The sequence below is a fragment of the Oryctolagus cuniculus genome, chromosome 9 (genome assembly GCF_051225735.1).
Source record: "Oryctolagus cuniculus isolate XC-2025 breed Fujian yellow rabbit chromosome 9, ASM5122573v1, whole genome shotgun sequence".
NCBI lineage: Eukaryota > Metazoa > Chordata > Mammalia > Lagomorpha > Leporidae > Oryctolagus > Oryctolagus cuniculus.
In genome coordinates this window covers 132,361,205-132,388,313 of record NC_142875.1, presented here as the reverse complement: position 1 = coordinate 132,388,313, position 27,109 = coordinate 132,361,205, and the positions used below count along the sequence as shown (strand labels likewise).

General features: G+C 45.7%; 1 protein-coding gene across 1 annotated transcript in view; it reads left to right on the top strand.

Moving 5' to 3' along the window:
• The window catches only part of LOC149124775 (uncharacterized), a 97,063-nt gene extending 74,136 nt beyond the window's left edge, over positions 1-22,927 (top strand). Inside the window, exon 5 of the mRNA XM_089303330.1 lies at positions 22,398-22,927. Coding sequence (XP_089159456.1) covers positions 22,398-22,891 — 494 coding nt within the window. The 3' untranslated portion in view covers positions 22,892-22,927. The remainder of the gene's footprint in view (positions 1-22,397) is intronic.
• The last annotated feature ends 4,182 nt before the right edge of the window (positions 22,928-27,109 follow it).

The following is a 27,109-nucleotide window of genomic DNA, read 5'->3' as shown; positions in this document are numbered from 1 at the left end:
ACTTTTTCTTAAAGATAACTTTAAGGAGAAGTAATTCATGTACCATAAAGTTCACTCCTTCAAGAAGTACACTGTGAGAATTCTGGTGTGTATAGACTAGTGCAGTAGCCACTGTATCTACCATTTCAGCCCATTCTTTGTTCCAGACCCAAAGCGAGCATTTCAGGAACTGTGTGGCCACGACCCATCCTTTGTTACCAGTGTCCCATTTTCTGGCATTAACTGGTGCTCCCTGCCTTTAAACCCAAACTTGATTACCCTATCCCATGTTTCTACCTACGAGGGTCCACTGGCCAGACTCCCTTCCTGTGTGGTTACTCAGCTGCCTGCCCTGTGACTCAGGGCTCACTGCAGGGAACAAGATCTGCTCGTGCTACCTTCAGCGAAACAGAATCCAGTGTCTGAAGGGAATTAGATATGTGCACATTTAGTCCCTTCTGTTGGCAATGAGGGGGTGAAGGAGGGTTGGGTTACACTCAGATCTGCAAAAATTCTACTTCCTTTTGATTTCTCATTAACTGCATCAAACTCAGCCCCCTCAGCCTCTTTTGGTACTGAAGACCAACATATTAATCTTGCCAGTGCATACTAAACTCAGTGTGTACCAAGTTTAATTTGCTCATGCAGGAATATTTGCTTCTCTTTTTCTTCCCCTCTTGCAGGGAGCAAAGTGCTTGTCAACCAGAAAGGCATCCAGGAAAGGGTGATATTGGAGGCGTGGCATTTCTTGCCATGGTCTGGCCTTCACAGAGATGCTTGGTCCATGCTGTCCTTGGATTACCAACATCCATCTCCTGTCCCATCTGCTGCTGCTGTCCATGCCACTGCCTGTTCTACAGTTAGTGGAGAACAGACTTCACTCCATATAGTCCTCAAACCAACTCTAGGGCTTATTCAGAGTGGGAGACCAGTGTATGCTGCCCCCCAAAATGCCTCTTTTGAATAAGGATTCTTTAAAAAAAAAGATTTTATCTATTTGAGAGGTAGAGTTACAGAGAGTGAGAAGGGGAGACAGAGAGAAAGGCTTTTTTTCTGCTGGTTCACTCCCCAAATGACTGCAAGGGCCGGAGCTGCACCCATCTGAAGCCAGGAGCCAGGAGCTTCTTCCAGGTCTCCCATGTGGATGCAGGGCCCAAGGACTTGGGTCATCTTTTCTACTGCTTTCCTGGGCCATAGCAGAGAGCAGGATTGGAAGAGGAGCATCCCGGATTAGAATCTGTGCCCATAAGGGATGCCGGTGCCACAGGCAGAGGATTAACCTAGTGTGTCACGGCACCAGTCTGGAATAAGGATTTTTGAGATGAAGTCAATTAAGAGAACCTGGTGTGCAAGAAATGTCCCTGTTCTTCCTCTGTTTGCCTCAAAATAAGACATAGCTTTCAATGTTTTTAAAATTCATTTATTTGAAAGAGATGGAGTGAGACAGAGATCTCTCATCCCTTGGTTCATTCCCCAAAGTCCACTATATATGGTCTAGAGCAGGATGAAGCCAAGAGCCTGGAAACTGATTCAGGTTTACCAAATGGGAGGTGGGGATCCAAGTGCTTGAGCCTCCGAGCTGTGCAGGAAGCTGCAGTGGGAACACACATCGATTTAAACACAAGAGCTGTCTGGCTCACGTTCTACTAGGGAGAACTAGAGGTACCCACGGAGGACAGCGTTAGACCCTCACCCAGCATGGCGAGGACAGCAGGGGTCCACGTTCCTGAGCCTTGCTAGCCAGATTCTCTGCCATCTGTTTGCCTTCATACAAGTTGCCACCCAGAGACTTAGGGGCCGTTTCCTTTGCCTTGTCTCTGCTCTAAAAAAATCTCATGTTTTTGTTGAAGATGTTCAGTGCTGGAAAGCGAAGCCCTCTGTTTGAGAATACTCAGTCCTTGGGGAGCCCCTGTGTGTGTGTGTGTGTGTGTGTGTGTGTACTATACCTGCTGTTAAATTTGTCTCTTTCTCTCTTGCTACACTGTCTTTTGTTACAGAAGGTCCATTCCTCCTAAGAACTCATGAAGGTTGAAGAAAAAATTCATCTTTTCCTCCCCAACCCCAGTGCCAGCTGCACTCCCTCAGCCTTCCGCAGCATCATTTGCGAGGGGACATGGACATCATGCCGATGCCCACACACACGGCGCTGGGCGCAGGGAGGGCAGGAGCATGGCGCAGTAGTTCTGCCCCCTCCTGCTCCACTTCCTCTTCCTCCTCATGTCCGTCTCCTTCTCTCCCCAGCCAGAACCCCGTTGGCACAATTTTATCCCATTGGCTGGGCCACCTCTGCATAACCTACCCCTCGCAGGATCTAGGTGAGAATCAGGGCACAGGGCACCTGTAACCTCCGACTCCCAAACCCGCTTGAGGCTGCCTGACAAGAACAGCAGCTCTGACTTTGGCCTTGGGAGGGGCAGAGGCGGTTCTGTCCCAGGTGCCTGCTGGGAACACTCCTGCTCTCCTCTGCCCGTCTTCTAGCTCCTTGCCACCAAATCCCACAGACTGGTGTCTCGGCAGCAGGTGTGCTCTGTGAGAGGACCGGAGACCCGGTCTTCATCCACCTGGCTCAAGTCAAACGTTGTCTTCCTCCTCGGTTGAGGTGTCTTGAAATAGTCAAAACCCGCATTTGTGTTCTTTGACTTTGGAGATTCAAATTAACGATTCTTTCTCTTGGTTTGGAGACCATCGTTCCTGGCTTGCTTTTTCTTAAGGATCCACTCAGCATTGCTGTTCCTTGAGTTACACTGCCCTCCTGTTGAGAGGCGATGGGAACGTGGTTAAGGGGTAGCGGCCTGTTGCTTCAATGGGTAGACGGGTAGGTAGGCAGGAAATGGCATCTGTACTAAATTAGGGGAAATCACTCTACCGGTTCCTGCGTATTCTTCCCATGGGTTCTGTCTGTGAGGTGGAAATAGCCTTGCACACACCCTGCCTGGCTGTTTAATGTGATGAATTACTGCAGAGTGTGCCGTCAGGTTCCCTGCTGGGATTTCTAGGGCTGCTGTGTGTCCCAGGCCCGCCTGCCTCAGGTTACTTGGCTGATGGGAGAGAAGAGAAAGGTGGAGGAACAGAGTTCTGATGACTTTGGACTCAACAGGAACACGGCTGGCTGAGGACAGGTTGCCTTTCTGTCTGGTTGATGCAGAACCAGAACCTCGCAGGGAGAGATGGGGGGAAGGGTGACGCCTCACGCCACCTGCTCTTGGACATGGGACTTTGCTCTCTCCCTCAGAACAGGTGGGGGAGGAATCGCGATGTTCACCTCACTCTGAAGCCTTTCCAGCATGAGTTACTGGGAATTCCTCAAGCTCCTGGAAGTAGACTCTCAGTCTGTAGGTTGCCTGCTGGTCTTTGTTGAATCTCTCCAGGAATCCAAGTGGGAGTTTGAGGGTGAGGAGGCTGCACTGCAGAGCACTTGTCGTTAAGTCTAGCAGTGTTTTGACAGCACGGTTACCCAGCACAATTTGATTCTTGGGGGACCCAAAACCACAGCAGTAGTCTGAAACAAGCTTGGTGAGGTGTGCTTCCTTGTCTGGTCTTCACGAGCGGCCGTGTCCCTGCTCTCCCGATGGGAAACCTCACCTGGAAGCTGGAGACTCCAGCATCACGTAAGGGGGACGGCTCGCCATGACCCAGTTCTCGTCCCTGCCTGCATAACTTTCTCTCCTGAAAGCACCGATTGATTTCCAAGAGAGTGCTGCAAGGAGATGTGAGGAGAATGAGAATTGGACCCCAAGGTGCCAGTGTGACTGCTGTTAAAAATAGCTCGCATTTTGGAAAGTTGATTAAGCCCAAGAAAAGCAGCTATTAAAATGTTCTATTAGAATCTCTGCAGCTTGGAGGTTCTATTTTTAATTTTTAAGGCATTATGTATGTAAAATACAAGACAGCGTGAATCTTACTAGGAACAGGAAGGGAGAGGGAGAGAACATAGATTGTTCCTTTGAGAGACAGCATTTGCTAGCAGCGGGATTTATTACTACTGCAAGCATCCATGTCCATTGTGTCTCTTCACCCCAACAACGTGTTTCTAATGTATGTTTCCCTGGAATCCCACCAGTGCTTTTAAATACAAAGTTCAGATTCATTGCGCTAGAGCGGAGGTATCAGACATGTGATCTCATTGCACGCGTCTTCACCACACTGCACAATAGGCCATTGATGGCACAGTCGTCACCCCAGCTGCGCAGTCTCGACGCCTGACATCCTCCTCTCTTCCTCGCTCTCACTCCTCGCTCAAGTCCTGGCAGTTTCGCCCTTAAAGGACAACCGAATGCATCCCTCCGTTCCCATGGCTACCGCCCCAGCGCAGTCCATCGAAGCCTCTGACCTTCCAGGAAACTCCCTCTACTCTCCCCGCATTACTTGTGCTTCCAGACCACTCTCCACCTTGCAATCAGAGCAGTAGACCAAAACCACACTGGATTGTTCCCTAGAATTTCTCCTGTTATTTCTGATGATTTCTCCCTGCTGTTGGGGGAAAGGCAGTATCCTCACCAAGCTTTAAAAGTCTGCAAGAAGCACCTGCTGCCTCACCCTCCAGCACACGGAGTGTCACAGACCCTGCACCAGCACACAGCACACGGAGTGTCACCCCCCACACCAGCACACAGCACACGGACTGTCACCCTCCCCATACCAGCACACAGCACACAGCACACAGAGGGTCACCCCCCCGCACCAGCACACAGCACATGGAGTGTCACCTCCACACACACCAGCACACAGCACACAACACATGGAATGTAACCCCCCCACACCAGCACACAGCACACGGAGTGTCACCCGCCCCCCAGCACACAACACACGGAGTGTCACCCTCCCTGCATCAGCACACAGCACATGGAGTATCACCCCCCTCACAACAGCACACAGCACACAAGTGTCACCCCCCCACACCAGCACACAGTACACAGAGTGTCACCCCCACACACACCAGCACACAGCACACGGAGTCTCACCCCCCCAGCACACAGCACATGGAGTGTCACCCCCCACACCAGCACACTGCACAGGGAGTGTCACCCCCCGCACCAGCACACAGCACACGGAGTGTCACCCCCCCACACACCAGCACCCAGCACACAGAGTGTCACCCCCCGCACCAGCACACAGCACATGGAGTGTCACCCCCCCACACCTGCACACAGCACATGGAGTGTCACCCCCCCACACCTGCACACAGCACATGGAGTGTCACGGTTCCTGCACCAGCACACAGCACACGGAGTGTCACCCTCCCTGCGCCAGCACACAGCACACAGCACACAGCACACGGGCAGAGTATCTTCTCTTCCCACTCAGCACCTCTAGTCTGGAGCTAACCTACGCCGTCTTCTGTCGCACAGGCTCATTGCCTGAGGTCTCTGTCTCCCCTCTGTCCATTGAACCAACCTATTTTTTTTTTTAAGATTTGTTTATGTGACTGGTGCTGTTGTGTAGTGGGTAAAGCCACCGCCTGCAGTGCCAGCATCCCCTATGGGCACTGATTCACATCCTAGCTGCTCTCCTTCTGATCCAGCTCCCTACTAAATCTTTTAAAAAATATTTTATTTATTTGAAAAGCAGAGTTACACTGCTACGGCCTGGGAAAGCAGTGGAAGATGGCCCAAGTCCTTGGACCCCTGCACCCACATGGGAGACCCGGAAGAAGCTCCTGGCACCTGGCTTCAGATCGGCGCAGCCTCGGCTGTTGCGGCCAATTGGAGAGTGAACCATCGGATGGAAGACCTCTCTCTGTCTCTGTCTCTCTCTGTCTCTCTCTCTCTCTCTGTAATTCTGACCTTCAAATAAATAAATAAATCAATCTCTCTCTCAAAAAAAAAAAAAAAGAAATGCAGAGTTAGAGGCAGAGAGAAAGAGAGAGAGAGAGAAAGAGAGAGAGAGAGAGAGAGGTCTTCAGTCCAGTAGTTCACACCTCAGATGGCAGCTTCGGTCAGGGTTGGGCCAGACCATAGCCAGAATCATGGAGCTTATTCAAGTTCTCGCATGTGGGTGCAGGGGCCCAAGGACTTGGGCCATCTTCTGCTACTTTCCCAGGTACATTAGCAAGTATCTGGATAGAAAGTGGAGCAGCCGGGACTCAAACTGGCACCCATATGGGATACCGGCACTGCAGGTGGCGGCTTTACCTGCTGTGCCACAGCACTGGCCCCACCAACTTCTTTTTTGATTATTAGTTTTGACACGTTAAGAAAATGCACACTTTTGTGGCGTACGTCGCAATGTTTCTGTACATGTTTATGTTGTGTGATCTCTGATCAGGTCAGACATTTTTGTCTCCTCAGATGTGGAACATTTCTTTCTTCCTTTTTTTTTTTTTTTTTTTTTTTTTTTTTTTTTTTTTTTTGACAGGCAGAGTGGACAGAGAGAGAGAGAAACAGAGAGAAAGGTCTTCCTTTGCCGTTGGTTTACCCTCCAATGGCCGCCACGGCTGGCGCGCTGTGGCCGGCGCACCGCGCTGATCCGAAGCCAGGAGCCAGGTGCTTCTCCTGGTCTCCCATGGGGTGCAGGGCCCAAGCACTTGGGCCATCCTCCACTGCACTCCCGGGCCACAGCAGACAGCTGGCCTGGAAGAGGGGCAACCGGGACAGAATCCGGTGCCCCGACCGGGACTAGAACCCGGTGTGCTGGCGCTGCAAGGCGGAGGATTAGCCTACTGAGCCACGGCGCAGTCCAGAACATTTCTTTATGGTAAAAACGTTTAAAATCTTTTCTTAGAATTTTTCAAACAGAAATATATTATGCATTATCAACGCCTCTAGGCCCTCCCCATGCAGTAGAACCCCAGCCAAATTCTGTTGGTTCTTCAGATCTCGGCTTCATTCCCTGGGAAATCCTCTCCCATGTGCAAGCTCACGTTTCCTAGAGATTTTCCCAGCTTTATCCCGCAGCGATTCTCCCTGTAGTGTTTGCCACTCTTCTGTGGTCTGTGAGGGCAGGGGCCTGATGGTCCCAGGTACCTGATGTGTGGAAGAGTCTGGGGTTGACTAATTGTGTCCTGCATGGCTGACCTAAGTGTCTACATAGAAACCATCACAGAAACCCACACAAGGGTCTGGCGCGCCGAGTCCCAGTGAGGCAGGAAAGTGAGTGAGGTGCTGTGACAGCCGATTGGGAGCAGGTCCCACAGAAAGAGCTCGGGGTCCAAGCCAGGGGACTGGGAGTGAAACCCAGAAGCTGAGGGCAGGGCGGGGGTGAGGAGGTCATGGGGACGGGAGTGCGTGACAGCCAGGCATGCCAGCCAGAGCCGATGGCAACCCGAGCAGGTCAATTCCAGCAGGGGCGCAAATGATCGCAATGACTGCTCAGACCACACAGGTGCTAGTGAGGGGCCCAGGGAGCCCCGGAACAGGACGTGCGCCTTTTCTGTTGTTTTGCTTTTCCCATTTTTTTTTGTTTAATTCAAATTGGTGTGAAGTGAATTAGTTCCATTTCAAATATAAAATGCTTTCAACATAACTTGTTTATCTTATCCATTTTCTATGTTGATTTAAGATTCTAAGATTAAAATTAAAGTCTATCATTTGATCTTTTTTATAAAGATTTATTTATTTTTATTTGTAAGTCAGGTACAGAGAGAGAGAGAGAGGGAGAGATCTCTTCCATCTGCAGATTCACTCCTCAAGTGGCCATAGCAGTCAGAGCTTGGCCCATCTGAAGCTAGGAGCCAGGAGCCAGGAGCCAGGAGCTTCTTCCTTCTGCATCTCCCATGCAGGTGCAGGGGCCCAAGGACTTGGGCCAACTTCTACTGCTTACCCAGGCCATAGCAGAAAGCGGGAACAGAAGTGGAGCAGCCAGGACTCAAACCAGCGCCCATATGGAATGCCGGCACTGCAGATAGTGGCTTTACCTGCTAAGCCCCAGCGCTGGTCCCCTATTTGATCATATTTAACGCAATACATTTGTAACTTGAGTTCTGTTCTTTCTGAAGACAACCTTTTATACAGTGCAATTTTCCCATTGAGTCTTTTAATTGGAAAAGTTTGAAATAAATGGATATGAGTGTAAATGGGATAATTCATCAGTGCTTTATGGGTACATGGAGAAATCATAGTATTAATATTCTTAGGTGAAGGCAAAATCGATAGGCGGTCAGGCAAGCAGGAGCAGCTCCTGGCTGCCCTCTGGTGGTGTCCACACTTTGCTGGGAGACTCTCTTCAACGCCCTCTGTTAAGCCCCTGGGAGAATAGCATGAGGGTATTCAAATGGATTTTTCCTGGAAAAAGGGAATTAAAAAGTAAGTTTATTTTGTCATAATGTTGACTCCATGTACCAGCTTTTCCATAATACACATAGTGCGATTGATGTTTGTACCAAAATAACATCTTTTAATTCCATTTTTCTGGGACCTTTAACATTTTTTATTTATTTTTTGAGAGGCATAGAGAGTGAGATCAGGGGCTCCTGTATGCTGCCTCGCTCCCCAGATAGGCACAGGAGCTGGCGCTGGGCCAGACCGAAGCCACAGCCTCGGTCTAGGGCTCCCACTTGGGCTGCAGGGACCCAACTGCTTGAGCCGTCGTCTGCCTCCCAGGGTTCCCACGAGCAGGAAACTGGAATCAGGCATCCCTCGCCGTGGCTTAGGTGCTCAGCCACATGGCTGTCCCTTCAGCACCTTGTGGAAGCACTCTCCCTGGCAGCGACACCAGGGAGACTTTAAGCAGACTTTGAGAATCCGGGAGAATTGTCTCCGTGTGACAAAGCTCCTCTGACCGCTGTAGCCTTGTGAACGCTCAGTGGTTCTGCTTTCATTAGCAGTGAAGCACGGGGTATGGGCAAGAGGCAGGTAGGGCGGGAAGAGGCACTGTGTTCCCAAACGCGTGTTTATCTAATGCACACAGTTTGTATTCCTTAAATATATTTTTTAAAAAAGACAGTGGAGGCCGGCGCCGCGGCTCACTAGGCTAATCCTCCGCCTAGCGGCGCCGGCACACCGGGTTCTAGTCCCGGTTGGGGCACCAGATTCTGTCCCGGTTGCCCTCTTCCAGGCCAGCTCTCTGCTGTGGCCAGGGAGTGCAGTGGAGGATGGCCCAAGTGCTTGGGCCCTGCACCCCATGGGAGACCAGGAGAAGCACCTGGCTCCTGCCATCGGATCAGCGTGGTGCACCGGCCGCGGCGGCCATTGGAGGGTGAACCAATGGCAAAAAGGAAGACCTTTCTCTCTGTCTCTCTCTCTCTCACTGTCCACTCTGCCTGCCAAAAAAAAAAAAAAAAAGCAACATGATGTTCTCAAGTGAGCAAAGAGAGAGAAAGAGGGTTTGATGTGGAGACTGGCAGGAGAGGGTGGAGGAGAGGGGCGAGTCGGTGCCACGGGCACCATCCTAGTGCAGAGACGGAGGAGAGAGGTTGTGGGATTGCTGCTTAAAGGGGAATTTGCACTCAAATAGAAGTCAGTAGTGAGCTGCATGAAGACGGTATTTTAATTCCTGATGGTTGGAACTACCACCTAGGAGGATACACCAAGAAGACAATAAGCCAAGCAAGTCTGTAGGGGCATGTCCTGGCAGGAGGCCCGAATGCTCGGCTTCTTTCTCTCAGCCCAATCACTGAGCACCCAGCATCCCAGCCACGTGCTCCCTGCAGTCCCAGCTCGGGACCAGACCGCAGCCTGTGCCCCATCTGCCCGCTGTGCCTCCTTGCCCAGGCTACTCCAGGGTCGGGTGACGTGGATTGGCCATCTGGGAGCTTCTTCTGTAGCTACTTCTGCAGTCAGAGTCTTGAATCTCTGCAGCCGTCCATTCTGGCACCTGACAGGGAGCCACAGGGCTCAGGTCTGCTTCCGCAGATCGGGGAACCTAAAGATAAGAGTACCGATGCAAAAACTTCATGAAAAATAAAATTCCCAGATCATGTTCTTTGCAGTCTGCTCATTTTAGAAAGTAGGAATTTCCTAGTAAAACAGAAAAATAACTGCATGAAATGAGCGGTTACTATTATTTTGCATTGTTCAACTGATACCATTTTACTACACTGATATATAGTAATGTATGTGTACTCTGAAGATTAATCTCTTTATTACTCTGAGAGCAAACACAGTTTCTATATCTTTAGACCAGAACGATATGAAAAGGGGTGTAGATGATGCTTTTTGTTGGAGAGATCACATAGAAAAGATTTTCTTGCTCGTATGCATAGTTTGCCACAGACAATGATATTGCAAATCGATAGTGTGAGAACTCTAAAACACTCATTTGGTACTTTGAACTGGAAAATTGATACTGGAAATTGCAAAGAAATTGTCTTCCTAGTGTGTTCCAAGATTGTGACTCAGTCAGCATTAAGATGAGAGGGTTTGGTTTTAATGTGCATGGAACGTGGCCTACAGAATCCTTGTCGATCGCCGTGTGCAACCATGGGAATTTCCGCCTGGAACCCTTTGTTCTCCAGCTGGGACAGAGGCACATCTGTCCCCAGCCTCCTCCTCCTCCCACTGGGCCTGTGGGAAATGATCAGGCCACGGAACTAGGTAATAATTTGTTTCCTTTGTAATCACATTTAAGTGCTACTTAAGTCCCCCTTCCACCCAGGTGAATACTGACAAGTTGGCTTAAAATCTTGTTTTCCAATAAGCAAAGAATCTTTGTCATGGAGAAAGAGCTGACAGAATGGCATCCATGACCTGAGACTCAAGTCTTCCTAGCCGGTTTTGGAAAAGGTTTGAGGTTGTGTACTGTTGTTTGGTTTAAATTCCTGGCTTACTTATTATTTCAGGGGAAAAGATCGCTACCAACAGTACACGGACACGTTTTTGGAAAACGTGCTGACTTCCTTAGGTCGCAGGGTAAGCCAAGGGTGCAGAACGAGAGGCACACGGCAGAAAACTTGGCCCCAGTCGTTGAAGGCAGATGGGTGGAGGCCGTTGTACCCTGTCAGGTTTGAATCCAGCATGCACATGCATCCCTGGGCATATAGCCGACCTCTCTGAGCCCAGGACACATCTGGTAGGTAGGCAGATAAAATTGACATACAGTTCTTCTGCGTATCAAAGCTTACATAAAAACCTATGGAATGGGGCATCCTTAGATGGTATTAGATTTGTGATTTCCTGGCTGTCATTTGTGGGTAGGATAAGTTGAAGATCATGCCAGAGATGTTCCTTTGTACCTTTCAAAGGCTGTCTTTTCACAATTGTGTTTTGCGGTGCAACACAAGAAAGATTTACTACCCGTTCACTTTGAGCCGGTGAAACATGACCCAGTCTCCCAATGCCAGATGGCAAAGCCACTTCCGGTGGGGCAGATGGGCCCATTGACTTCCAGTCCGGTGAAAACGACAGGCCTGGAAGATACTTTAGGATCCCGCTGATGCACCAGGAAAATAGAGAAATGTCTTTGATTTTTGGCTTGGGTAGCAGGAAAGCAAAAATCTATGCAAAAGGCGTGTGTAGTTTTAGACACTCATGCAGTATTTGAGTCGTGAATTAGAGTATTCAGAGGAAGCCAAGCAGCTTTCATGGGTCCTTGGGATGTCCAAGATTCACAACTAGCCCTCATTGTGTGAGATGTGAGTAGTGCTTCCGAGTACCAGATGTGCTTGCCCTGAAAGGAAATGGAAAAACTGGACACATTCATACTTGCTAATTAGGTAATAGCAAAGTTAATTTAGAAAGGTGACAATTTGTTGGAGCCACACTGGCAGCAAATATTTATAAGCAATATTATCACCCTAGAGAACATTATTTTCCCCTTGAAACAAATGTTAAGTTGTATTTAATAATTACCCCCAAATTCAATACTGTGAATAGAAGAGCGCCTGTTAAACAAGGCATTTAAAATCCAAGAAAAGTTCAACCCTAATGAGAGCCTTGTCTGTAACACGGAAGACAGATTTGAATCAATAAAGCCAAGAACTTTCCAATAGTCATATACCTATCTCTAGAAATAGGATTAATGACCTGAGAAAGTGTGAGTTTTTCACCTGTAAAAAGCAAGTGTGCCTAACACAATATAGAGAGGATGACAATTGGCTCCCTGAGGGTGGCCAAGCCATGTAATCGTGTTGGTGCAGCCCTCGATTTCTCTGTCTTTATGTAGTTCTCTTTGAATGGCCTTGTTCTTCCTAAGAATCGTAAGGAGGCAAGTGAGAATTACAGGTGGTTATAGAGCCAGGGTCTGAACCCAAGTGTGCTTTTCCCACCACCACACGGTTCCCTCAGTACATTAATGACATCTGCATAGTTCATTTTACATGCAGGATGACATATGCGCAGGATCTGAATTGACAGCATAGACGTCGCTGGGGTCATCCTGCCACATTTCTCATTCCCACACTCAGCCCTGTGCAAACACGAACACACTCTCTATAGATGTGTGTTTCCTGAATATATGCTGCAATGAAATGAAACACTGGATGGTCTTTGTGTCTACTACTTCATGTAGTGTGAAGACTTGCAAGGCCACTTTTGCTTCAGCATCTCTCCCTTTCATTGCTGAGTAGTTTTCCACTGGATGGAAACAGCACACTTTAAAAGACCCATTGACCAGCTGCAGGCTATTTGGGATGTGTCTACATCTTGGCTGTTTGGAACATGCTGCTGGGAGCACTGTGTTTAGTTGAATGCAGGTGTTCACTTTTATTGAGTAGATACCTAGGAGTGGTCTGCCTGGCGATAACGTAAGTTTATGTTTCACTTACTGATGAGTTGTCAAATTTTTCTCCAAAATGGTTGTGCTATTTTTCTTTTCTACCAACAGTGGCTGAGGGTTGCCTTAATTCTCTCAGTGCTTACTGTCTTTCTTTGTGAATGGCATCACCCTAGGGCTCCAAAGTGATACTGAAGTTTTAATTCCATTTCCCTAGGGACTATTTATATGGAGCGTCTTTTCAAGTGTTTACTCATAAGTAATCTTTGGAGAGATCTCTATTAAAATCTTCTGACCATTTTCGATTGCATTATTTGCCCTCTTATTGAGGCACAAAATTGCGCATTAATTATGGTTACACATTCTTTATCAGAGATGTAATTTGCAAGTCTTTTATCTCTTTATGTGCTTTTTCTTTTCACGTTTCTTTTGAAGCACAAAGTATAGTATTACTTTTTTCACTGTACTTGATGTTGTACCTATGAAATTTTGGCCTGACTCAGGATGGTGAAGATTTGCTTCTGTTTTCTTCTAAGAGTTTGTAGTTTCAGATTATAAGCTTAGGTCTGTGACCCACTTTGAGTTCAATTTTGTGTAGGGTGTGATGTGAGGAACTAAATTAACCTTTTTTATAGATAACCAGCTTTCTTAGTTGAAATAAGAAATTCTCTGATAAAGACTAGTATTTTTCCCATTGAATTTCCTTAGCACATATATTCAAACCGACAGGCTGAATATATACTATTTACTTTTGGACCCTTAATTTTCCTTCCTTCCCCATCTATTTCTATAACACACTATCTTGGTTTATGTAGCAATATATTAATTATTAAAATTGAGGAGTGCATGTTTCCTGCTACATCTCAGAGGATTTTTTGCTATTCCATATAAATTTTAGGATTGGCTTGTCAGTTTCAGCCGAACAAAAACACCTGTCGGGATTTTGACAGACTTCACACTGTACTCGTGGATGACCAGGGGGACGCTGCCTGCATGAGTTCCGTCTTCCATCCATGAAACTGGACCAGCTCATCACTTACACATTATGAGATATTCCTCGTTATCATCCAGCAATGCCACGTAGTTTCTTTCAGCAATATTTTGTGGTTCAAATATGTTGCATTTGTAAAAGTCATATAAAATTCCCCAGGAAATCTAGTGAATTAAATTGAGACTGCTTGCTTCAGGGAACGTAATCTATTCCATTTAAGTCAAACACTAATCCAGAAAAAATTACAGGCTGCTTTTCGTGATCCTGGATTTGCAAGTGCCACAGTGAGATCTGTAGGTAGAACTCAAAGGCTTGACGAAAATTAAGCTGTTTTAACTTTAAAAATAATAAATTGAAACCTGATCTAAATCTTGATAGCTGTGAACAGCCTTACATGAACAAAAGCTTTACTTGTTAAAAAAAAGAAACTGACATTGATCTTGTTGAACAGAATGTTTTTGTTTTAGACTTGTCTTTTCAGAATTTAACATATTTTTGTGTTATGCCAGCTGTTGGAATCAAATGTGGGTTTTACTTCCTCCTGGAATTATTATAGCTGAGAGTATTAACCAAGAGGAACTGTGAAAACAACCAGCCAGCAGGAATCCCGTGTCTCATGGCTTGCTCATGCCCCTTCATCACTCTGGCTTCTCTCTCTCTCCTGATTCCATTCTTTTTTTTTTTTTAAGAAAGCTTTTATTTAATGAATGCAAATTTCATAGGTACAGCTTTAGGAATATAGTGGTTTTTCTCCCCATACCCGGCCTCCTACCCCATTCTCATCCACCCTCCTACTCCCTCTCCCAACCCATTCTTCACTAAGATTGGTTTTTAATTTAACTTTGAATGTGGAAGAGCAACTTTGTACCAAGTAAAGATTGCAACAGTTTGCACGCGCACACACACACACAATGTGTTAAAGTACTGTTTGAAGACAAGTTTTGCAGTTAATTCTCATGGTACAACTCATTATGGACAGAGGTCCAGCATGGGGAGCAAGTGCGCAGTGACTCCTCTTGTTGATTTAACAATTATCACTCTAATTTTTGACATCAGTGATCACCCGAGGCTCTTGACATGAGCTTCCAAGGCTATGGAAACCTTTGGAGTCCACAAACTCTGTCAGTATTTAGACAAGGCCATATGTAAAGTGAAAGTTCTCTCCTCCCTTCAGAGAAAAGTACCTCCTTCTTTGATGGCCCCTTCTTTCTGCTGGGATCTCACCCACAGAGATCCTTCATGTAGGACATTTGTTGTCACAGTGTCCTGGCTTTCCATGCCTGAAATACTCTCATGGGATTTTCAGCCAGATCTGAATGCCTTTAGGGCTGATTCTGAGGCCAGAGTGCTGTTTAGGGCATTTGTCATTCTATGAGTTTGCTGTGTGGACAGCTTCCCATGTTAATTCTATCTATTTTTTTAAAGATTATTTATTTATTTATTTGACAGGTAGAGTTACAGACAGTGAGAGGCAGAGACATACAGAAAGGTCTTCTTTCTGTTGGTTCACCCCCAAATGGCCACCACAGCCGGAGCTACGCCCATCTGAAGCCAGGAGCCAGGTGCTTCTTCCTGGTCTACCAAGCGGGTGTAGTCGCCCAAGCACTTGGGCCATCTTCCACTGCCTTCCCGGACCACAGCAGAGCGCTGGATTGGAAGAGGAGCAACCGGGACTAGAACCCGGCATCCATATGGGATGTTGGTGCCACAGGCAGAGGATTAGCCAAGTGAGCCATGGCACCAGCCCAAATTCTATCTATTGTTATTACCAGATACTTGGTCTTATTTATGTGATTCCTTTGACACTCACTCCTTAATGTGATCACTTTAACTTTTTTTTTTTAATTTTTATTTATTTTATTTTTTTTGACAGTCAGAGTGTACAGAGAGAGAGAGAGAGACAGAGAGAAAGGTCTTCCTTTTGCTGTTGGTTCACCCTCCAATGGCCGCTGCGGCCAGCGTGCTGCGGCTGGCACATCGCGCTGATCCGAAGCCAGGAGCCAGGAGCCAGGTACTTATCCTGGTCTCCCATGGGGTGCAGGGCCCAAGCACTTAGGCCATCCTCCACTGCACTCCCTGGCCACAGCAGAGAGCTGGCCTGGAAGAGGGGCAACTGGGACAGAATCTGGCGCCCTGACCAGGACTAGAACCTGGTGTGCTGGCGCCGCAAGGCGGAGGATTAGCCTATTGAGCCACGGCACCGGCCGATCACTTTAACTTTAATGTAAGATGGCATTAGTACCACTCAGCTTAATGGGATTTGGAATCCCATGGAAAGTTTTTAGCTTTACCCTTAGGGTTAAGTCTGTGTGAATGTGTGCAGAATTGTATAGCTCCTCCCTCTATTGTCCCCACTCTTATTTTTTACTGGGATCTATTTTCAACTGACTTAATAACCTATAATTAACTCTATGTTAAGTAAAGTGTTCAATCAATGATATTAAGTAGAAAAAAGTTAAAAATAATATAATAAACTGTTCCTTGACAGTCAAGACAAGGACTGATCAAGTCATTATTTCTCATAGTGTCAATTTCACTTCTACAGGTTTCATTTTAGGTGCTCTTTAGTTAGCACAGATCAGGGAGAACATGTGATATTTGTCCCTTTGGGACTATCTTATTTCACTAACTATGATGTTTTCCAGATTCATCCATTTTGTTGCAAATGATGGTTATTTTTTTACCATTATGTTGTATTCCATAAATTACATGTCTTGCAATTTCTTTATCCAGTCTTCTGTTGATGGGCATTTAGGTTGATTCCATGTATTAGCTATTGTTAATTGAGCTGTAATAACCTTGGAGGTGTAGATAACTCTTTTATTTGCTGATTCCATTTACCTGGGGTAAATTCCAAGAAGTAGGATGGCTGGGTCATATGGTAGGGCTATATTCAGATTTCTGAGATATCTAAAAACTGTCTTCCATAGTGGTTTGACCAGTTTGCATTCCCAACAACAGTGGATTAGGGTACCTTTTCCCCCCACATCCTTACCAGGTGAGGTGAAACCTCATTGTGGTTTTGTTTTGCATTTCCCTGATGGCTAGTGATCCTGAGAATTTTTTCATATGTCTGTTGGCTATTTGGCTTTCCTCTTTTGAGAAATGTCTATTTAAGTCCTTTGCCCATTTCTTAACTGGATTGTTTGTTTTTTGTTGTTGTTGTTGAGTTTATTGATCACCTTATATATTCTGGTTATTAATCTTTTATCATTTGCATGTTTTGCAAATAATTTCCCTAAATATGTTGGTTGCCTCTTCACTTTCCTGTTTTTTTTGCTGTACAGAAGCTTCTCAATTTGATGTAATCCCATTTGTTAATTTTGGCTTTCATTTCCTGTGCCTCTGGGGTATTTTGCAGGAATTCTTTACCTCTGCCAATGTCTTGCAGGGTTTCCCCACTGCTCTCTAATATTTTGATGGTATCAGGTCCTATATTGAGGTCCATTTTGAATGGATTTTTGTGTAAGGTATAAGGTAGGGTCATGCTTCATATCTGCATGTGGAAATCGAGTTTTCCCAGCATCATTTGTTGAAGAGAATGTCCTTGCTCCAGTTAATGGTTTTAGCTCCTTGGTGGAATATAAATTGGTTGTAGGTGCTTGGATTGATTTCTGGCATTTCTGTTCTGTTCCAAAGGTCTATCCATCTGTTTTTGTACCAGTACAAAGCTGTTTTGATTATAACCGCATTGTAGTAGGTCTTGAAATCTGGTATTGTGATGCCTCCGGTTTTGTTTTTGTTGTATAAGATGGTTTTAGCTATTTGAGGTCTCCTGTGATTCCAAATGAATTTCAGCATCATTTTTTTATGTCTGAGAAAAATGTCTTTGGTATTATGATTGGTATTGCATTGAATATGTAAATTATCTTCAGAAGAATGGACATTTTGATAATATTGATTCTTCCAGTCCATGAACATGGAAGTTATTTTCATTTTGTGGTGTCTTCTTCTATATCTTTGTTTAAAGTTTTGCAATTCTTTTTTTTATTTTTTTAACAGGCAGAGTGGACAGTGAGAGAGAGAGACAGAGAGAAAGGTCTTCCTTTGTCATTGGTTCACCCTCCAATGGCCGCCGCGGCCAGCGCGCTGCGGCCGGTGCACCGCGCTGATCCGATGGCAGGAGCCAGGAGCCAGGTGCTTCTCCTGGTCTCCCATGGGGTGCAGGGCCCAAGCACCTGGGCCAACCTCCACTGCACTCCCTGGCCACAGCAGAGAGCTGGCCTGGAAGAGGGGCAACCGGAACAGAATCCGGCGCCCCGACCGGGACTAGAACCCGGTGTGCCGGCACCGCAAGGTGGAGGATTAGCCTAGTGAGCCGCGGCGCCGGCCTCTTTTTTGTTTTTTTTTTTTTTTCTTGACAGAATTAGTGAGAGAGAGAGAGGGAAAGGTCTTCCTTCTGTTGGTTCACCCCCAAAATGGCCGCTACAGCCGGTGCTGCGCCAACCCAAAGCCAGGAGTCAGGTGTTCTTCCTGGTTTCCCATCCTCCAATGCCTTCCCAGGCCACAGCAGAGAGCTGGACTGGAAGAGGAGCAAGCGGGACATAATCCAGCACCCCAGCCAGGACTAGAACCCAGAATGCTGGCACCACAGGCAGAGGACTAACCAGGTGAGCCGCGGCACTGGTCCCAGTTTTGCAATTCTTGTTGTAGAGATCTTTGACATCCTTGGTTAAATTTATTCCAAGATATTTGATTTTTATTTTTTTTAGCTAATGTGAATGTGATTGATCTTAGAAGCTCTTCTCAGCTATGGCATTGTCTGTGTATACAAAGACTGTTGTTTTTTATGTGTTTATTTTATATTCTGCCATTTTACCAAATTCTTCTTTGAGCTCCAGTAGTCTCTTAGTCGAGTCTTTTAGGCCCCCATGTATAGCATCATATCATCTGCAAAAAGGGATAGTTTTAATCCCTTTGATTTCTTTTTCTTGCCTAATGGCTCTGGCCAAAACTTCGAGGACTGTGTTGAATAGCAGTGGAGAGAGTGGGCATCCCGGTCTGGTACTGATCAAAGTGGGGATGCTTCAAAATTTTCCTCATTGATAGGATGCTGGCTGTGGATTTGTCATAAATTGCATTGATTGTGTTTAAGAATGTTCCTTCTAAACCCAATTTGCTTAGAGTTGTCATAATGAAAGGATGTTGTATTTTGTCAGATGCTTTCTCTGCATCTATTTAGATAATAATATGGTTTTTTCTTTAATTTGTTAATGTGATGTATCACATCGATTGATTTGCAAATGTTGAACCATCCCAGCATACCAGGGATAGATCCCACTTCGTCCAGATGAATGGTGTTTCTGATGTGTTGTTCGATTTAATTGGCCAGAGTTTTGTTGATTTTTGCATCTATGTTCATCATGGAAATTGGTCTGTAGTTTTCTTTCTCTGTTGCATCTTTTCTGGAATTAGGAATTAAGGTGACGCTGAATTCATAGAAAGAATTTGGGAGGATTCCCTCCATTTCAATTGTTTCCAATAACTGGAGAAGAATTCGAGTTATTTCTTTTTTGAATGTCTGGTAGAATTTAAAAGTAAAGCCATCTGGCCCTGGGCTTTGTTTTCAGTGTCTTCATTACTGATTGAGTTTCTGTCATGGGTTATGGGTCTGTTTAGGTTTTCTGTGTCTTCATGACTCAGTTTATGTAGGTTGTATGTGTCCAGGAATCTTTCCATTTCTTCTAGATTTCACAGTTTGTTGTCATACAGCTCTTTGTAGTAACTTCTGATGATTATTTTTATGTCTGTAGTGTCTATTATTACATTTCCTTTTTCATCTCTAATTTTATTGATTTGGGTCTTCTCTCCTTTTTTTGGTTAGTTGGGCCAATAGTGTGTCAATTTTGTTTTGTGTTTCAAAAAACCAGCTTTGTTGATTACTTCTCTAATTTTAATTATTTCTTTTTTCTACTGGTTTTGGGTTTGGTTTGCTTTTGTTTTCCTTGATCCTTGAGATGCAGAGATAGTTCATTTATTTGGTGCCTTTCCAGTTTCTTGATGTAGGCACCAATTGGTATAAACTTTCCTCTGCCTTTGCTGTTTCCCACAAATTTTGATATGTTGTATTGTCATCTTCATTTGTTTCCAGATTTTTTTGATTTCTCCTTTGATTTCTTCTATGACCCACTGTTCATTCAGGAACCTGTTGGTTCGTTCTCCATGTGTTTGCATATGATGTGGAGATTCTTGTGTTGTTGATTTCCAGCTTCATTGCATTGTGGAATGAGAAGATGCATGGTGTTATTTCAATTCTTTGAGTTTGCTGAGACTTGCTTCATTGCCTAGCATGTGGTTCTATGTACACTCCGAGGCGATAGGGTGGAAGGCTCTGTGGATAGCTGCTAGGTTTATTCAGTCTATAGTGTCAATTAACTCTTGTTTCCTTGTTGATTTTCTGTCCCGTTGGTCTGTGCATTGTTGAAAGTGGAGTATTGAAGTCCCCCATTACTTTTGCATTTGAGTCTATATCTCCCTTTAAATCCCTTGGCATTTCTTTTAAATAGCCAGGTTCCATTATTAGGTGCATATATATGTATAGTAGTCACATCTTTCTGTTGAACTGACGCTTTAATCATTATATAGTGTCTTTCTTTGTCTCTTTAAGTAGTTTTCGTGTTGAAGTCTATTTTGTCTGGTATGAGGATGGCCACACCAGCTCTTTTTTGCTTTGTTAGAATGGATCCTCTTTTCCGCCCTTTCACAGTCAGTCTGCATGCATCTTTGTTGTAAGATATGTTTCTTGCAGGCAGCAAATAGATGAGTTTTGTTTTTAATCGACTCAGCCGTCTGTGTCTTCTAACTGAGGTGTCGAGGCTGTTTGCATTTAGTGAGACTGTTGTTAAGTACCAATTTTGCCCCGCCATGTTTCCACAAATAGTTTTATTTATGTGTTTTGGATTTTATTTATACTTTTGCTGGGTCATTTCTGCATTCACCTACTTTTGTAGTGATTTGTGTGTGTTTCTGTGTGTAGCACATCTTTTAGCTTCTTTCGTAGGGCTGGGCGAGGGCTGACAAATTCTTTGAATTTCTGCTTTCTCCAGATGGGGAGAGTTTTCTGTTATTATTTCAATAAGAAGGCCTTGTAATCCTTTCTCTGTTTCCACGCTTCTGGAATTCCTAGGATCCATATGTTGTGTTGTTTGATAGAATCTTATAGATCTCCTACTGTGGTATTTAATTTAGTAATTTCTTACTCTTGTGTTGGGTCTGACTGCATTATTTCCAGAAATTTGTCTTCTAGTTCTGATATTCTTTGTTCTGTCTCACTTATTCTGTTGTTAAGGCTTTCCACTGCATTTTTTATTTGATGTATTGAATGCTGCAGTTTCTAGAATTTCATTTTGACTTCTTTTTAACATCTCAATTTCTTGGAAATAACACTTTTCATTCAGATCGTGAATTTGTTTCTGATTGCTTCTACATAATCTGATGATTAATCTGAATTCTGTTTCTGGCATATCCGCGATCTCTTCTTTAGCTTCTATTATTGAAGAGTTGCAGTGTTCCTTTGGGGGGCTCGTGTGTCTTCCTTATTCTTAGTGAGGTTTTTTCCTTGTTTTTTGGCATTTCCAGTTGCTTTTCTCTTTAGTATGTGTCTTGTTGCTTGTGGTGTTTCCCTCTGCTGTGAGCTGGTATGGGCCTGTACATTGCAAATCGAAGCACACAGCCCTGCCTCTGGGAGTCCTGCGGACTTCTTGTTCGTGAGGGGCAGGTAGGAGAGCTCTGGTGTGCTAAGCCCCGCCTACTGGCCAGGGGTTGCTTCTCACTGGTGAGTGAAACAAGCCAGGGATTTCAATGTTTAGACTTCTCATTGTACAGCTTTTGTGGTGGTGGGGGGGGCAGAAATACTCTGAAATGTTGTGATCCTCATTCCTGGGTAGGGAGTGTTGTGAAGTGCCCCCACCCCCCGCACTCGATGGGCGTGTGCACCCTGTTGACATTTGAAATGTAAACAAACCATGTGGCTTCTTCTCACCTGCTGCAGGTCTGGTTGGGGGAAAGGGGAGACATAGACGGACAGGGGCGTCCCCAGCCTCTCCATTTGTTCCCCTGTGCTTCCTGCTTGGAGCTTCAAACACAGTTCACCAGGCTCCGCTGCCCGCTGCTATCTGCAGCTCTGTGGACTTGCGACCTCGCATCTCACCTGGTCTGCTGGGGGTGTGTGTGTGTGGTCAGTCTCCCCCTTCAGTTTCTCCACTGCACCTCCGGCATGCCTCCGCCACTGCCCTTTCTCTTTTGCTCCCTCTGCATGGCCCTGCCCAGTCGCTGCTGGACTGACTCCTGCGCTTCTCTGCGTGAATTTCTCACGGCTCTGTTGCTGGCTTCTATCCCCTTTCCTTAGTAACTGTTTTGCCCTGCATGACTTGGAACGTCCTGTTGCTATACCACCATCTTGGCCCACACCACCCTGATTCCCCTCTTGGTCCTTCCCTTAGTCACGTCTTCATAGCAAGAGAATTCTCCTGGGGCCTGTGCTGTGGTGTAGCAGGAAGAGCAGACACCCGTGACATGGACAGCCCATATGGGTCCTGGTTTGAGTCCTGGCTGCTCCACTTCTGATCCAGCTCCCTGCTGATGTGCCTGGGAAGGCAGTGGAAGCTGGTCCAGGTGCTTGGGCCCCTGCACCCACCTGAAAGACCCACATGAGGCTTCTGGCTTCTGACTTGGGCCTGGTCGAGCCCTGGCTGCTGTGGGAAGTGACCCAGCAGATGGGAGAACTCTGTCTCTCTCTCTGTAGTTCTGTCAAATAGACAACTAAACCTTTGGAGAGAATGCTGCCTGTTGCACCCCTCTTCCCCTCAGAAGTGATTTACTTAACCCTCCATGTCTTGTGCAGTGGTGGGAGTCAGTGCCAGGCCTGCGACAGCTCTCCGGGAGACCAGCTTCTTCCCGAGCAGGCAGGTTCTCGGCAGAAGGAACGTCACCACCCCGACACCTGCAGACAAGGATCCGTTCTCCCTGCTGTGCTCAGGACCAGTCAGAGGTCCAGAGACACTGAATGTCAGAGGGAACTGTTGTGTGAAATGCAGGGTGGGACCACAGGAGATGGGACGCTGTCATCTTACCTTAGAACAAGAATCTCGTTGTGAACTTCCAAAGCAGTTGTGTGTGCTAAGGGAACAGGAGACAGAAAAACCTCCAGAAGGAGACCATCAGGGCACGTGCAGTGTGGACCTGCGCTTGCTGCCGCGCCTGGTCGATTCTGTATTCCTCGTGTGGATTAAAGAAGCGCGTTTCATCTTCCTGATTCCCTGTGCTGCCCCAGCGCCTACAGAAATCCAGGAGGCGACGTGGAGTGATGACTTTTCCCATTCCTCCATTTCCTGCTGAGCGTCTGCTACTAAGAAATTCACAGCTCTCTCACAGTCCCCAAATAAAATATGTCATTTACATTCATTATTAGAGTTCATTGTCTGGTCAGTGTTTCCTTTCTGGATGACATGTGGTTCTGCACGTCAGTGGTAGCAGATTTTAAGGTTCTAGAAAAAGAGGTTCATATTTATGATTATTTTCCAAGATATAAAAATCAGACATACATGCTCAATATGTGGATTTGAAGGAATAGAATGTGTGTATGTGTGTGTGTGTGTGTGTGTGTAGTGAAACCATTTGACAAAACAGGTTGCTGGCTATAAACGTGGATTTTCCGTATTTTAGGCTGATAGCATACTTATTTCTAATTCCCAGGTCAAAACTGATCATTTTCCCCCAGGTTCCTGGCAGTGTGCACCCTGGGAGGTAGCAGGTGGTGGCTAAGTACTCGTGTACCTGCTACCCGTCTGGGAGAACTGGGCTGAATTCTTGGGTTCTGATCCAGTCCAGCTCCAGCTCTTGCAGGCATCTGGGAAGTGAACCAAGAGATGAAAGAGCTCCCTTGCTTTTCTCTTTCTCTGCCTTTCAAATGAATAGATCGTGTTGACGACAGATTTTTGTTTTCCTGGCCTGGAATACTGGGGGGGGGGGGGGAGAGGATGCAGGGCACGGGTGGGAGTGGCCTCTCTCCTCCCACTGCAGCGCTCACCTGCAGGGCAGCCTTCTTCTACTTCCTCCTCCTTCCCCATCAAACCTAGTGCCTTGTGGATTCTTCAGTTCCTGTCGCAGAGCAGAAAACCTGGCATGTTGGGCCATCTCAGTAACTGTGGAAAGAAAATAAGAGGAAGTTCTAACATTGTCTCTATCACGAACCAGCTGTCTGGCTTTGGATAAATCACAGAAAATGTTCTGTCTTGTAGGTTACCAGGACACTGGGCAACATGGTGCCCTAAAGTACATTTCTGCTCGAGAATTCGATAAATACAAGTGGACGTGGACTCCAGCCCGTGCCCAATCCCAGACATTTTCATGATATTATTTTTCTTTACTAGAGCTTTAACTGTTATTTTTTTTATCACAGTGAGTCTTGGATAGCTTATCTCTCAGACTGCTTTGCAGTGTCAGGCAAAGCCATGGCGAGTCGGTGTCTCAGGAGCGGTCGCCAGTGTGCTGTGGTTGGCCACGCGGCACGCTTTTGTTATTGTAATGATATTCTGTTAAGACCCTCAGAGACCAGTGTTATGGGAAACTGAAAATTGAGTAGTACAAGAGATCTTCCTGGGCATTTCTCTACAGTGTGCCTGAATAATCAAAATGGTTTTGAAATAAAAAGAGGCTAGAAAACAGACTTAAAACCATACCTTGTTCCCTCTTTGAATATGAAAAATTTTAATTAAATTGTTGTTGCTAATACGCTGGTGAGGTATTCACTGAAATGCATGATTATATAAAAGTATACTTAATTCTTAATAGAACTCCTTAATTAAGTCTCAGAGTTTAAGTCTTGAATTGAGTCAGATATTAATACTGGTAAAAATATTTTCCAAATTTAGAGTAATGTATCTTACCCAGATTTCCCCTAATCTAGTACCATGCTCTCATTTTGTTTTTTTAAAAAAAATACTTGTCTGAAAGGCAGAGAGAAGTCTTCCATTCACTGATCTGCTTCTCAAATGCCAGGCCTGGGCAAAGCCAAAACCAGGAGGCAGGAACTCAACCCAGGTCTCACATGTGGGTGGCAGGGACCAGAGGACTTGGCCACCACCTGCTGCCTCCCGCTGTGTGTGTTAGGAGGAAGCTGGATCAGAGGCAGAGCCAGAGTTCAGGCCCACAGCTTAGGATATGGGCTGTGGCACCACAAGTGGTCTCTTAGCCCCTGCACCAGGGCTCACCCCACTCTCTCCTCCGTCCTCTCGTCTTCTACAGTAAACACGTTTGCGCGAGCACATACCTGGACCGTGTTCCCAGAGACCAGCGTGTCGTCCCAGCGTAGCAGTGAGCAACAGCTAAATCACCAGGAGGGTGGACCGCGAAACCCAAGCCTGGCTATCGAAGGACATGCAGGTGTGAAGGCCTCCAGGCTTAAAAACCAAGAGCAGAATTGTGTTGTGGGTCCTGAGGGCGGGCAGAGTTCAGGGTTGGATGAGAGGAAAACGTGATTAATGCCGTTGGGTAGTAGGAAGAAGAATGGTGTTCTATCACACCACTGCGTGAGTGTGTTCAATATCAAACTCTTGTGTGGGGAGTGCGGGCATCTTTCAAGTTAGAAGGAAGCATTTTGAATGTATCCATTGTACAGAAATGATAAGCATTTGATGAGATACATATGTTTCTACGGATTTGAACAGTAGACAGTGTGTGGTACCTAAACATCATCACATGGTATCCATAAAAATGCTCAGTTTGTACGTGTCAGTTCCAGAGGAGAAACAATCAGCAGAGCTGGAGTAGGTCATTGAGAACTGCAGGTGGTGCTGCTAGCTTTGTGTACTTTACTTTTTTTCTTCAAGTTCCTCATAAGCTGAAGAAAAAGAAGTGAAGAAATGAGTATGTTGCATGCTGTTTAGGAGGGGGTCTTTGCAGTGGCTTGGCTTTAAATCCGGACTCTGCCACGGCACCCCTAAGCAAGCAGCTTAGCACGACATTCGCTCAGTTCTCTCATCTGTGATGTGGTGATGGTAGTAGTTTTCACCCTGTAGGATCATCGTCAGGATTCTTGAGCTAATATATGCCATGGCCATAGAACATTCTCGCACAGAGAAAGGGCTCAACCTTGTTACTAGTGTGATCGTTATTGGCCTGTGTTTTTTAAGAGAGATAATTGGAATATAAACAGGAAATAGTATGAAACGCCAAATAAAGTGGAAAGTGAACCAGACGCAGCACAACTGGGTAGCACGAGTTCAGACTGGGGAGACTGGCCCTAGAGACGGGTGTGATCTGGGTTTGAGGGCTATTGCAGCACACTTGTTAACAAAGCAGTTCATTCTAATGATCTTCTTTTTTTTCCTTTATGTCATTTTTTTAAATTTTTATTTAGTAAATATAAATTTTCAAAGTACAGTTAATGGATTACAATGGCTCCCCCCCCCCATAATTTCCCTCTCATTCACACCCCTCCCATCTCCCGCTCCCTCTCCCATTCCATTCTAATGATCTTCTAACATTTGACATTCGCTTTCCAAAAGTAGAACCAGTATAGTGACAGAGAGTTCAATCTAGGGTGACAAAACTGGAGAGAAAGATACAGTTTTCTGAGGAGTATCTTTTTCTTTATGCAATTCTGAAGATCTTTGACACATCCCAAAGCCGATTTTTAGAATACATTGAATTCACGTATTTTTCTGGAGAAATTTAAATTAAACAATGTAACCATATATATCCAGATGGCAAAGATGATTTTTAAATAAAGTGTTCTTTTAAATAAAGACGATATATTACATGCCTAGCCCTGATTTTCACAATGATCTTGAGGTTGCATTATTAAAAGCCAAAGTGTCATAGTGAGTGGACCAGAGCTGATGTTATAAACGTTACCTTTTGCTTTGCTTTGCACTCCCTGAGTGCCCTTGGGAGCAAGCATCGTAAGTCCTATGTTGCCCTCTTACCCTCAGCAAGCTGTTGTCCAGAGAGTACAGCGTTTTCTGTCAGTAAGGAGTCACTGGTCCTTACGGGCACACTGTCACGTGACATGCTGTGATAGGACATGCTGCGCTGGACGTAGGACTGCGAGAGGGAAACAGAGCAAACGCCTCTCGATGCTGATCTTGGAGGTGACTTTTTGGCTCTGACCTCAAAAGCATTGAGAACAAAAGCAAAACCAGACAAATGGAATTTCATCTAACTAAAAAAGCTTCTATATAGCACTGAAAACAACCAAGATTGATGACCAACAGGTTCAGTGGGAGAAAAATTTGTAAACTGTGCATCTGTTAAAGATGTTAATATCCAAACTATCCAAGAAACTTAGCAGGATAACAAGAAAACAATCTGCTCAAAAATAGGAAAGAAGCTGAAAAAGACCTTTTACTGAAAAAAGGATACAAGTGACAACAAGTATAGAAATATATGCTCATTTGCCACCAAGGTAATGCAAATTAAAACCACACTAATGGGGCCGGCACTGTGATGCAGTGGGTAAAGCCGCTGCCTGAAGCGCCAGCATCCCGTATGGGTGCCAGTTTGAGTCCTGCCTGCTCCACTTCTGATCCAGCTGGGACAGCAGTGGAGGATGGC